The sequence below is a fragment of the Herpailurus yagouaroundi genome, unplaced genomic scaffold, assembly GCF_014898765.1.
Source record: "Herpailurus yagouaroundi ecotype Mexico unplaced genomic scaffold, PumYag 139, whole genome shotgun sequence".
NCBI lineage: Eukaryota > Metazoa > Chordata > Mammalia > Carnivora > Felidae > Herpailurus > Herpailurus yagouaroundi.
The window spans coordinates 69,540,193-69,553,935 of NW_024412394.1; the positions used below are offsets into that span (position 1 = coordinate 69,540,193).

The window sequence follows — 13,743 nt, forward strand, 5'->3', positions numbered from 1 at the left end:
GAAATATTGACTGCATGTTGAAACGACAATGGTTTCGGATACCTCATCTTAAGTAAAAGACAGCGGGACAATTACTTTCATGTGTTTCCTTCTGCTTTTTCATCATGGCTACTAGAAAATTTAAAATTACCTGTGTTGCCTGCTTTTGTCATTTGCATCTATCGACAGCGCTGGTAACATACTTGGTAACTGAAAAGATTAACCCAAGTGGAAAATGTGGTGCATCTGATCAAAAGTTGTAAACCATCTGCAATGAATATATTTCCCAACAGGTGAACAGAATAATTGAAAAGGCAAACATGTGCCCTGTTGTTCTGTTCCACCCACTGGTGACCTCATGTAAGCCGTTCACCCTTGCTGCTGCTAGCCTCTGCAATGGTTCATTCGGATCATCCTGAGTTATTTCTTTTAGGGCTCACAGTTGGAGTGTGTGGCAAATTCCTAAGGGTTTGGTAACTCATGGGTGAAGGTGAATAATAGTGATAATAAACCCCAAATATTTGCAGCGCCAATGTTGTCTGCTGCTCTTTCACAAGAGACACAACTTTGACTGTCTTTCTGGAGCCACAGCTAAAATGTAATGGCAATAATAATCAAGTTTACAATAGACAGACTGGGCCACCCTACAGGAGGGATGATGCCATTTGCCTGTGCACCCCAATAAGTGGGTTTTATATGACAAGACTAGAGTCCTAACACGGAAAAACTTAAGAGCTCCTTAATAATCCAACAAACACTAAAAGGCGAACCCAACGTCTTATAACATATCCCAGGAGAGGGCAAAGAGAACCAGTTATTCTTTTAGTTCAGGTTCTGCCCTATTTCTTTTTATTTTCAAAGCATCTAAGAATCTGCTGGAAGCCATTCTGCATTTCTCAGGCAAGTTATACACTTTTTTAGATGATTCCAGTTTTTCCTTAAAAGGCAAAAAATTTCAATTTAGATAACTCAATTATAACTAATAGGGTAAAGTCTCAGTACAATGAAAGATAAATAGCATTCATGACCCTGTGAATATTTTAAGCAAACATATGCTCAAAATATATGTGTGGAAACAAATTTGGAATTAAGAAATTGTAGGAATAAATGCCCACACTGTAGGGATGGAAATCTTACTTATCGTGAAGACCTCCAGAAGTAACGCATGATCTCCCCTAGAAAGAACTCTAGAATTTACATCTCCATTTTGTATGATTGCCCTGGTATAACTAACTTAAACCTGATGCCTTTAACTTCTGAACATACAGTGACAGGGTGTTCAGTTGCCACTAAGACACTTGCCCATTTGGAAGCAGACCCGGCCTGTATTTACATGGTTCCAGATTCCTTCAATCGTGACTTTTCCGCAACACGACCCTGACAGCACTAACACTGATGAATCTTGTCTGTTCTACAGGTAACCCAAGAAATAGTTGGTGACAAAAGGAATGTTAGACATGCAGGCTCTTCCCCCTCCTCCTCTCTTCTTTCTTCCTTTATTTCCTTCCTTCCTTTCTTTTTTTCGTCTATCCGTATCATGCCACTGGAATTTGTATCTTTTTTTTTTTTTAACTAACATTGAAGGCAAATTGGACATTTTGACTGAATTGCTGAAAATAAATGACATGTGCTTCAGCCATTCCAGATTTTGGAGGAACTTATTTTAAAAAGCAAGAAAAAGGCTCCAAAATCACAGAACAACAAAAGGATAGACTGGCCACCTTCACTTTTGAAATTGGTGGGGTGGAAGTTGGCCAACCCATGAAAGAGAGCAAGTCTCCGTGGGCCTATTGTGCAAGATAACAATTTGACTTGGAAACGGAAAAAATGACCCTGCGTTTCTTTCCCTTTGCCACTATCTACAGAACCACATTTGAAAAAGAGCAAGAGAAGCAGATTAAAAGGAATAGCTTCTGGCTGGCTTTTCCTCAGCATTTTATACTTTCATTCCTTTGTTCTTTTCTCGGTTCAACCTCATTCCCAATTATTGCACTGTTTTGGGGGCACTGGGGACAGGACGTCTGGGAAACAACACATTAGTCCATCTGTTTTCTCTGTGAGTTCTTTTCAGCATCTTAGCGTGGCAACAGGAAGGATGTGGGCTCCCTTTCAGATTCAAATGAAGCTAATCAGCCCTAGCTCAGGTTGACAACATCGTGCTTTTGTTACACTGTAGCCTGAGAAAGCCAGAACCAGGGCTCTAGTGGGGTAACCATTTCATCCCTGGGCTTAATCTCTTACTTTTAACATCACATTCCTAGCCCACTCTTCACTCAAAATAAAGGCAAAACGCAAACACAAAACTGCTGACACAGCAAGACTTAAGTGCATGCTTCCGTTAAGAGAATTCTGATTTTTAGAGTTGGAACGATCAATACTTCCAATGTATTTGCAGATGTTTTAAGTTGTGTGGCACAAATGTCCCAAAGTGGCAATGTCTCCTTTCAAATTATTTATGAAATTTGAAGAATGCTGTAGGAAAAGCCCACCATGCCTCTTTCCCAAACATGTATTTCTAAACGTGCAAAAACAAGAGGTATTACAATCAGATGTGGAACTTTTGGTCTAATTCTTAAAATTGGATGTTTTATTACTAATACTTCCACAAAAAGATCAAAGCAAAACCATGGACTGGGATGTGGAACAGTGTTGGACAAACACCTTACCACTGAATTTGGGGACTGACTCTATTGTCAATTCTGTTACTCAAAACTTGGTAATCCTGACAAGTTATTTATCTCTTTTGAATCTCAACACCATCCATCCATCCATCCATCCATCCATCCATCCATCCATCCATCCAACAAATATGTCCCATCTACTAGGTGCCTGGCCCTTGGTGAGCTAAAAAGGTGAATAAGCTATTATCCCGGCAACTGGGGTGGCTTTTGATAAAGCAAGTATACAAACAATTCTACACAGCTGTCACATAGAAGTTACAGAGTACTAACAGGAGCTCAGTAGAGGAAGAAATCACGTTCAATGGAAGGATCAGTCAAGACTTTATTAAGAAGAAGCATTTAGTTTATTGCTTGAAAGAGGAGCAAGATTTCTAAATTTAGAAATGGATTGGAACATTCTTGGCCTCAGGAACATTGGTAGCAAAGACGGCACCAGGGAGAGCAGACTGCCAGACAAGGGAGGAGGACTAGACCTAGCCTGGACAGCAAAGAGAGCACCCAGAAGAGGGTGCACAGCTAGGAGGCAGTTTTGGTGGACCAAGCCAGTATTAATCTTGATTTAGGGAGGAGGTGGGGAGGGTCGGTAGAGGGACAGACAGGGATGTTGACTGGTGCGATTTCATTGGGGGCTTAGTTTATCTCTAACGTGCTAGCTGACATATTCTAGTACTTAATAATCCAGCACAAGTGAGGAAAATTGTTAAACTGGATGCCCACAAACAGGGGTAAAAATAGCTTGGGATAAAATTCAGTCCCATTTCCATATTTGAAATCTCAACATTAATTGGTCTTTTAAAAATAGATTGGTCTTATGGAAAAAGTATCAAGAAGTGATGGATGAAAAAAGCCCAATTTGGGTAATCCTATTAAAGTGTTTCAGCATTTGGTCTGATCCCTCATATAGGATAGGGGTGATTAGCTCACTTCTGTTTTGAAAGGGATCAGAGGAATGTGGTTCTTTATGGACTTCAGCAATGCATCATCCAAAAAAGCCTCTCATATCTCTATGGGAGTGAGACAGGAAAATGTGGCTTGGATATCAGGGCAATGAAATGAATGATAATATTTAGATGGGCCTGATCAGTGAGTTCATGTCCATTTAGAAGGTGGACTCTGGGGCGCCTGGGTGGCTCAGTCGGTTAAGCGTCCGACTTCGGCTCAGGTCACCATCTAACGGTTCATGGGTTCGAGCCCCGCGTCGGGCTCTGTGCTGACAGCTCAGAGCTTGGAGCCTGCTTCAGATTCTGTGTCCCCCTCTCTCTCTGCCCCTCCCCTGCTCATGCTCTGTCTCTGTCTCAAAAATAAATAAAAACATTAAAAAAAAATTAGAAGGTGGACTCTAAGGGGCATAAAACAGGGCTCTGAGTTCTTCAACAACTTTGCCAATATCTTCGATGAAGATGTGGAAAATCTGTTTGATAAAATATTCAAATGAGACAAACTTTTGGAGGGATAGGAAATGTTGCAGGTGACAATGTCAACACACAAAAATATCTTGATAGGCTAGAGTAATAGGCAGAACTGAGATAAGGTTAGTGAAGGAAAATGTGAGGGCCCGAACAAAAAAATGTTGCATAAGTACAGGAAGGTGGGCGTATGGTTTGAGCAGCAGCACATGTGAAAAAGATTTGGAGGGTGTTAGTTGAGTAATTTCAGTTTGAGTCAATTATTTGACATGGCTGCTGGAAAGCCAGTGTGATCTAATGCAGTGGTTATTGAAACATAGCATAAGTGACCTCATTTAAGACAAGGTTGTAGAAACACTTAGAAACACGGGAGCTTTTGATATAAATGTGTTGGGTAAACTTCCTAACAAACCTAGCTTGGCTTAACCAACCATGCTGGTTACCATGAAGGTGTTCCTCTTAGTTAGGCTGAGCTAAGGAGGTTAACAGATAGCAATGATGGAGTTATCACACTGGAGGTTGCATTTAGCCATTCTTAGCAAATCTGAACTTTGGGTCTTTAAATTGCAATCACGAAATTTTAGGCACCGAGAGACAGAGACCGTTTAAAAGGGCAGTGTCGTCCCCTTATTCCTCATTAACCACAATGCTGAGAAATACGAAGATACTACTTGCGTTGTCTGTTTGAAGGTGGAACTCTTTAACTGAATAGTTCTGGGCCCAAGTTGGAGTGTGCTTTCTTGATGGGTGGAGAGGATCATGAGTGAAAGGGAGAGGAGTGCCCACAACTTACAGTCAACTCCCTGCAAGCACAATAGGGTACTATTCCCATGAGGGAAGAGATCTTGTAATACCTCTTACTATTCCCTCAGTGTATAAATTGTGAACTCTGAGCTTCCAAACATAACACTTACTTTTATGCCAGCAAATAAAAGGCAAGTTTCTCCCTACTGGCTATTAGATACATAGAAAGCAAGCCGGCATAATTTTTAATTTCTTTTAATGTTTATTTAGTTTTGGGAAAGAAAGAGAGAGAGCCAGACACAGAATCAGAAACAGGCTCCAGGCTCTGAGCTGTCAGCACAGAGCCTGATGCAGGGCTCAAACTCACGAACTGCGAGATCACGACCTGAGCTGAAGTTGGACGCTTAACTGACTGAGCCACCCAGGCGCCTCAAACTAACATAATTTCTTCTTCCTCTTCTTTTTTAAAGTATTTATCTAATTTTGAGAAAGAAAGAGAGAGAGCAAGTGGGGAAGGGGCAGAGAGAGAGGGAGACACAGAATCCAAAGCAGGCTCCAGGCTCTCAGCTGATAGCACAGAGCCCGATGCGGGGCTCGAACCCACAAACTGCAAGATCATGACCTGAGCCAAAGTTGGACGCTTAACTGACTGAGCCACCCAGAAGCCCCAAAGCTAATATGATTTCTAAACAAAGTTGGATTTTTTAAAAAATAGGATATTTGTTGCTATATGTTGTTTTCCTTCCTCCTGTAGTTGGTGTTGATCTTCAGGACAAGGATTGCATGGATCTTGGTGTATACCTTAAGAATAACAGATGACAGCCATTGTTTCTCATCTCAACTGTTTCTCTTGAGAGAAAGAAATTCTTAGATGATGGGGTCAGTGGGATTTTGCCTTTTTTCTGAGGGGTTTTCCTTAGTAATTATCTAATAAAATACTCTTAAAACATATACATAGATAAATACATATCTCATGTGGATATGTGTGTGTGTGTGTTTAGAATTTAAGTCTCTCAATCCATGACTATATAGAATCTAGAACTTGTTCAGAAAATAACAGATACTGAAAAGACCTGGAATTATGTTGGGAAAAGCTAATACAAAAAGTGAAAACTGTTTTGCTTAGGGAAGACATTTAAGCAGTCTTCAAAAAAAAACTTACATGGTTCTTACATGGAAGAAGATTTTCTTATGACTCGTTTTAATAATGAGAACTTCCCAAAGATGGTAGAAACCATCTGACAATACAGATGTTCTTGTAGGATGTAGATAAACAGACACCGGTTGGACTAGATTAACTTTAAGTCTCCTTCAAGCACCAGCTCTCCCCCTACCCCAAATAGCCCACACTGTTAAAGCTAACAACGTAATCTGAAGATGAATGCTTTGAGGCCAGGGCTTCTGAGAAACTAGATTCATAGTTACTTAGAAGCTGAAGAAGGGAATCCATGTTCTGAGAGAAAGAGGACAATGCCAGAGAAAGGCACGTTGACACTCTACCATGACTAAAGCAAACTGTCAGAACTGTAAGGACAGAATAACAAACATAGTGAGAGATTTTAATGACACGTCTCTAATAACTGATGAATTAATAAGTATATAAAAGATGTGAATAACATAATTAAGAGGTTTAATCTAATGGGTTAACCTAATCTATTTTTTAAATGTTTTTATTTTTGAGAGAGAGAGAGAGAGAGAGAGAGACAGGCAAAGACAGCAGGGGCGGGGCAGACACAGAATCCGAAACAGGCTCCATCCAGGCTCCGAGCTGTCAGCACAGAGCCTGACTCGGGGCTTGAACCCATCCATACCTGTGAGATCATGACCTGAGCCGAAGTCAGATGCCCAAACGACTGAGCCACCCAGGCGCCCCAAACCTAATCTCTTTTTAAAGCTCTATCTCCCCAGCACCCATCAGAGAATATGCATTTAAAAAAGAACATTCATGGAATATTTTTAAGAAATTGATCACACACTATGCCAAGAACCAAGTCGCAATAAATTTTGTGGAACTGGTATCAATCATACAAACAACATTCCCTAATTACAATAGATTTTTTAAAATTAGACTACTAAACAAAATGATTACTAAAAAACTCTCACTTGGGTGCCTGGGTGACTCAGTTAAGCATCCGACTCTTGGTTTCAGCTCAGGTTATGATCTCGGGTTTGTGAGTTCGGGCCCTGCATTGGACTCTGCGTTGTTGACAGTATGGAGGCTGCTTGGGATTCTCTCTCTCTGCCCCTTCCTCTCAAAATAGATAAACAAAAACAAACCAACTCTCACTTGTTTGGGAATTTAAAATGACACTGCTAGTACCTCATGAAGCAACGAAGAAACAATTATGGTAATGACAATATTCTTAAAACTGAGTGATGATGAAATATTCTGTAATGAAACTGGTAAGATTCCACTAAAGCTGTACTTAGAAGAAAATACTTAAATCTTATCCTAGAAAGGAAAAAGTATGGAAAATTAATGAGTAGCCAACTCAAGAAGTAAGGAAGTGTCTAAAGAAAGTGGAAGAAAGGAATAATAAAGGGTAGAAACTAATAAAATCAGTAAACAAAGATACATTAGAGAAGATTAACAAAGTAAAGGCTGTTTATTTGAAAAGGTTGATAGGCAAGTCACCAAAACTGATCAAGGAAAACATAGGGAACACTCAAAATAATATTAGGAATAAAAGAATGTAACTACAGATTCAGCAGAGATGAAAAAATAAGAGTGTCCTATGAGCAACTCTATGTCATTAGGTTTGAAAATTTCAATGAAACGAGGAATTTCAGAAAAACAAAGTCCTATAACCATTAAAGAATGTGGTGTATCAGTTAAAAATCTACTCATCCTTCCATCAAAGAGAACAAAACCAATAAATACGAGGTTCAGATGGTTTTAGAGAAAAAAAAGATGCAAGTTTCAGAGAGAGAAAATGGGAAAGCACCAGTATAATCTCAGTATCAAAACCAGACAAGGACAGTAGGGAAAAGGGAAAATTATAGGCCGATTTCAGATATAAATACAAACAAAAGTCCTAAAAATATATTAGCAAATGAACCCACTGGTACATAAAATATATCATGGCTAACTTGGATTTTTAGCAATGATACAAGGATGATTTAACTCAAGAAAGTTGCTGACAGCTATTTCCCCATTATCAGATTAAAAGAGAAAAACCCTCGATCTTGTCAATGGACACAGAAAAAGGACACTGAGTACAATTCAACACTTGGTTGTGATTTCAGAAAATAGGAACTCTTAGCAAACTAGGATCAGAAGGGAAATTTCTTAACCTGAAGAGTATTAGTATTAACCAAATCCCAACAGTAGGCGTCGCATTCAATGGTGAAATGTTAGCAGCCTTCCCCTTAAAACGAAGACAAAGCCAGGGAGGTGTGCTTCTCCTACTTCACTCAACACTGTACTGTGGGTCCCAGGCAGAGGGGTAAGATAAGACAGATCAATCAATCAATCAATCAGTGTTGGAAAGGAAGAACTAAAACTTGTAATTATTCATGGATATCATTGGTTACACAGACCTGAGAGAAATTACAGATAAATGATCAGAATTGACACAAGGCCTTAGCAAACTGCTATTAGTTCAATATGAATAATCCTGTTCCTAGGTACCAGCAACAGTTAGACAAAGTAGTTTTTTTCAAAAAATAGAACACTTATTTTTCTCGACCTTCATTTCCTGCTCTTTGACACACACCTCATTCAGGTAAGCACAGGATGATAAAAAAATAATTAAGAAAAACAAGTAACCTAATTATACTGTAAAACTGTGAGAGGAAACAATTTCAGGGAAGACTTACAAGATTCCTTTCTATTCTATGGTTCCCACAGAAAAATTCCACTTGAAAAAAATGAGGCTCTGTCGATGGGGTTACCTTGAACTGTGGTGAATCACATGTCTTACTGGAAAAGAAACACAAACAGGAAGTTCCAGGCCTTTGCAAATCAAACTCTGTCTCAAAGGAAAAATAAGGTTGCCACCTTCTCTTCCACACAGCTCATAATAAAGTCAGCAGGAACCAGCCCTTCAAATGGCATCCCACATCGGGAAGGAGTCAGGTGTCGTGAAGGGAGAGGCGCTAGACAAGAGGTAGGTAGGGACAGAGGGTTAAGAAAGTTCTTCATGTATGTGAAGATAATATTGAGGGTTGCTTACAATTTTTTTTGTTGTTGAAATTTCACTATACATGGGGCGTCTGGGTGGTTCAGTTGGTTGAGCATCTGACTTCGGCTGAGGTCATGATCTCGTGGTTTGTGCGAGCCCTGTATCGTGCTCCGGGCTGACAGCTCAGAGTCTGGAGCCTGCTTCAGATTCTGTGCCTCCCTCTCTCTCTGACTCTCCCCTGCTTGCGCTCTGTCTCTCTCTCTCAAAAATAAATAAACATTGAAATTTCACTATATCAAGCACAGGTTGATACTGACATTCTTTTATTTTTTTTTTTTTTTTTTTCACTTGTAGGATCAGGCTTTAATGAATTTGAGGCACAGGTTTCCACATGTATGTAAACCCCATTTCACAATTGCTTTTTGCTTCTTCCATCTCTTAATCCTTTTGGACAGGAATGAGGATGTTTGAATTCTCTTACTCAGGTAGGAGCTTCCTTCACAGGGCTTAATGTTCTTTTGGTTTGGGGTTTTTTGGGGGGGGGGGTTTCTTGTTTTATTTTTTCAAAGAGCTGATAATCTGAATGTTTAGGACTTCTTGTAGTACATATTTTCTTGTATTTCTTTCTCTCCACCTACCACTAGCTGCTTGTTGCCTCCTAGATTCTCTTATGGTTAACTGATGCTTTTAATTTCTGTATCAACACAGACTCTCTTTGTTGGTTTCTCCAAAAGAGTATTTTCTTCCTCCATTATATCATGACAGTCCCTTTTGGCTTTTGTTTCTTCCTCAAGGAATGAATGTGGGTGCTCGATATGTCCCCTACGTACAAAATGCTGGATCCGGGATTCTAATCCTTGGCATTTAGGACGATCCATTAGTGGTTTATATGTGCGCATTTTCACTCCTTCTACAAAGGCACTGGTCTGCTTTATGACAGAGGGCTTAACATTTCTCCATTCTATCATTCCATCCATCTCTGGTCCTGTCCCACAGGGTACTGCAACACAGTCCAGTCCTTGTAGCATGCTATACAACATGTGAGTTTTCACAGCATGATTAGCCCATAGTTGTTGTAGGTGGGTAACATTGAACTCCTGAACCTCTTGGTCATAAATCCACTTGATATTTTCAAACTTACAGTCATACAAGACTAGAGGAAATTCTATAGCCATACTGTACTGAGGTTTCTGGGGATTTTTCTCTATGTTCAGCAGCTCATCAATAATCTCTGGCTTCTCCATTCCTTGGCCAATCAGAAAAAGGATAGCCATCATACAGCGGACTTGATGATAAAGGAATGCCTGGCCAATCACTTCAAACTGACATAACTGGAAAGGTTCTTGCCATCTCTCCTTATCCAGGCTCTGGCCCACTAGCTGTACTTGAGCAGACAGAATAGTCCTCTGAAAATTGATCACTCCGTTGGCTACATCCATTTTACATAAGTTCCTAAAATCATGTGTGCCAACATACTTTTGAGCTGCATCGTTCATGGCCACAATGTCTAAATCAGCACGAGGGAAAAAATAGCAGTAAGTCCGCTCAAGACAGCTGAACCTAGCACTGAAGCTAGGTTCCACAGGGGCCCAGGCCAGTACACGGATGTCTGGAGGGAGTACCCGATTGAGAATGTGGGTATAGCGGATCTCTTTAGCAGCATCACTGACTTCATCTTTTAAATTACAATCCTCTGAAGCCCTGTCCTTTGGAAAGTGAGAACGAAGGTCAAGAGAAACCACCTGTCCAAAGGCACTGACTCCTTTGTCTGTTCGCCCACAGCGGTGATAGTTGGATGTCTGTCTGCTTTCTACCAGTCGAGTCTTGGTTAGAGCCTCAAACAGGTTCTCTTCAATTGTATTGTTTGTGTTTTCCTGACTGGCAAAGCCTTGGTATCCCCAGCCCAAATAGGCTATCTTTAGAGCTACATGTCTTCGACCATGAGCACTGAAATCAAATGCACGCTTAGCTTTTCCAGCTCCTAAAGAATTTTCTCTCACGGTTGAGTCTTTGTTGTTGGCCTGTTCTTTTTTAAGTCTCTGTACCTCCTGCTCCAGTTCCTGTACTCTTTTTAGGAGTTTGACAGTTTGGGTTCTGTCTATGTCACTTTCAGCCATGATAAAAGACAACCAACCCCAGGGATAAAGAAATCATATAGGTCCACTCTACCTGATTGTTGCCAGTCGACCAAAGTCCTTTATTCTCCCAAGGCTGGACCAGTTGAGCCGAAACCGGGGCAAGGTAGACCGCATAGCCCGATACTTTGAGTACAAACGAGACTGGGACTCAATAAGGTTACCTTCCGGTTGTCGACCACGCAGCTTTTTGCGAGACCTGGATGATACTGACATTCTAAGAACTACCTGGTTCAATGGAGACCCCTAAATGTATTCTGTATTTGGGTCTATCCATCAGCATGGGCTTGGTGTGCTTATGTTTTCAACACTCTTAGAGGAGCATACTATGGCACATACAATTCTTTTCCACTTGGCAGCTGATTTGCATTTCGATGAAGTGACAACAAAAATGAGATAAAATATCATGAAGAACTCTTTATATTCCTTTGGATCTGACTGGGCAATTTGCTCAATGAAAACAAGGTTATCTGAAAATACTACATTATGATGTTGTTTTTAACAATGTTTAAAACCTAATTCGCTGAAAACAACCAAAATAAGCAGAAATAGAGGCTGGGTTTCCTGTTTGATTAAATAACCAATGTATGGTACATTTCTATAGTGGGATAGGAGATAGCACTAAAATCATATTGTAAAATAAATTTACTGCCACAGAAATATTCATGCTATATTGCCGAGTTATAAAAATAAGATACAAAACATTAAATGCAATTTGAAATCACTTTAAAACTTCCAAATTTGGACACTGAACAAAAATACTAACAATATGTGTGATTGTTTCTGAGTGATGGAGTAATAGTAATAGTGACTTTTGTCCTTGTGCTTTTCTGTATTTTCTAAGTACTCTACACTGAGGACATGCATTAACGTGGATATTATTTTTAAAAACTCACCATAATGACATTTGTTACAACACGGACGGACATTATGCTAAGTGAAACATGCCACACACAGAATATGATTTCACCTGTATTTGGACTCTAAAAACAAAACAAAAAAATGAACAAAGAAAAAGAAATGGACTCATAAACACAAAGAACAAACTGACGGTTGCCAGAAGGAAGGGGTAGGGGGGTGGACAAAGCAGGTGAAGGGGAGTGGGACATACAGGCTTCCAGTTACGGAATGAATAAGTCACAGGAATAGAAAGTACAGCATGGGGAATATAGTCAGTGGTACTGTGATAGCGTTGTATGGTGACAGATACTTGTGGTGGATAAAGAAGTTGAATCACTAGGTTGTACGCCTGAAACTATGTAACACTGTTTGTCAACTACACTGTGATAATTAATCAATGAACAAACAAAATCCACCATAACGAAAATACCTAGAGCTCCTATAGCACAAAATTCTGGAGCTCTTCAAGAACATTTTGTCACATTTTTTTTATTCTTAAATTTTTAAGAATGTTTTTCAATCTATTTTTGAAAGAGTGAAAGAGACAGAGCACAAGCCGGGTAGGGGCAGAGAGAGAGAGAGAGAGAGAGAGAGGGAGATACAGAATCCGAAGCAGGTTCCAGGCTCTGAGCTGCCACAGTACAGAGCCCAATGCGGGGCTCAAACTCATGAACTGTGAGATCGTGACCTGAGCTGAAGTCAGACGCTCAACCGCCTGAGCCACCCAGGCGCCCCCATTTTGTCCCAAACCTAGTACAGCTTTGTGGCAGCCAAAACAACCAACGGTAACAGTGTCCTACTGACAGTTGCACTAGAGGATCTTTTCTTACTCCTGTTCTACCTGAGTGGCAGTGTTTGGGCTGGAGTAGACCAGTGCCCTCAGGAGACACTGAAAAGGCTCAGTGTCCACCCCAAGGAGGAGCCTGCTTCCCTGAGCTTACTCTCGCACCGTCCGCAAGGGAGAGTGCGGAGCCCCTAGCCCAGCGTCTGGGACAAAATTCCACTTACCACACTTCCTAATGTTGCCTTCCTGCTCAGCACCTTTCCTCAGGTCTCCAGCTTGGCTTCCAAGCCTTCCACGTTAGGGCCCCCACACCTGTCCCACCAATCTCCCACTGCCTCGGCATGATCTCCACCCAGGATGGTACATATCTCCACATGACTGTCCGTGCAGTTCCCACATCTCATCCATGTGCCTGGCCCCATGCTGGTCTTACCCTCCAGAAGCCTTCATTTTAGCTCCTCAGGCTCACATTGGTCTCCCGGTCTCTTAGTTCCTTGGCTTATCCCCCACAATCACACTGAGTCACGGTTTGCTGTGCATGGCAGGGTCTCTAAAGGGTTGGGGCCAAGTCTTGTATTGCTTTGAACCCCCACCCCCACCCCACTGCCTTCTCCCAGCTCCTAGCACAGGCCTGTGGCATGGCAGTCTCTTCCTTCCAGTCTGCCTGTTAGCCTGCTTCCTTCCCTCTTTCTGCTTGTCCTGTCCTGGAGAGCAGAGAATGGCATTTTCCCTGCTCATTCTTCTTAGTTTCTATCTATATGGCTTCCTCTGATGTCTTCAGCTCTCATTTAGCTGCACTAATGGATGACAAATCACAATCCACGAGGGTGCTTAGCCGGTCCTCTTGTCTTCTCACTCCCAGGCACCCACAGGTGCTGCACCTTGTGTGCCTGCTCCCACTGAGGACTACGCCTCCTTCAGTTCCTTCCTAGCTCTCCTCCTTGCTTTTCAGGGCTTTGGTAGGTTACATTATCCACTCATTTCTTCACC

General features: G+C 41.2%; 2 protein-coding genes across 8 annotated transcripts in view; both read right to left on the reverse strand.

The window, feature by feature from the left end:
- Positions 1-13,743, reverse strand: part of FYN (FYN proto-oncogene, Src family tyrosine kinase) — a 216,791-nt gene that overhangs the window by 88,647 nt on the left and 114,401 nt on the right. The window lies entirely within an intron of this gene.
- On the reverse strand, positions 9,280-11,268 carry LOC121029914 (tRNA pseudouridine(38/39) synthase-like). Its single transcript, XM_040474409.1, has 2 exons — positions 11,234-11,268; positions 9,280-11,103 (listed from the first exon to the last, which is right to left on the reverse strand). The coding sequence occupies exon 2, from the start codon at positions 11,049-11,051 to the stop codon at positions 9,609-9,611; it is 1,443 nt and encodes a 480-aa protein (XP_040330343.1). The 5' UTR covers positions 11,052-11,103; positions 11,234-11,268; the 3' UTR covers positions 9,280-9,608.

Excerpts from the sequence above, each read along its gene's own strand:
- LOC121029914 (XM_040474409.1), bottom strand. The coding sequence starts at position 11,051 with ATGGCTGAAAGTGACATAGACAGAACCCAAACTGTCAAACTCCTAAAA.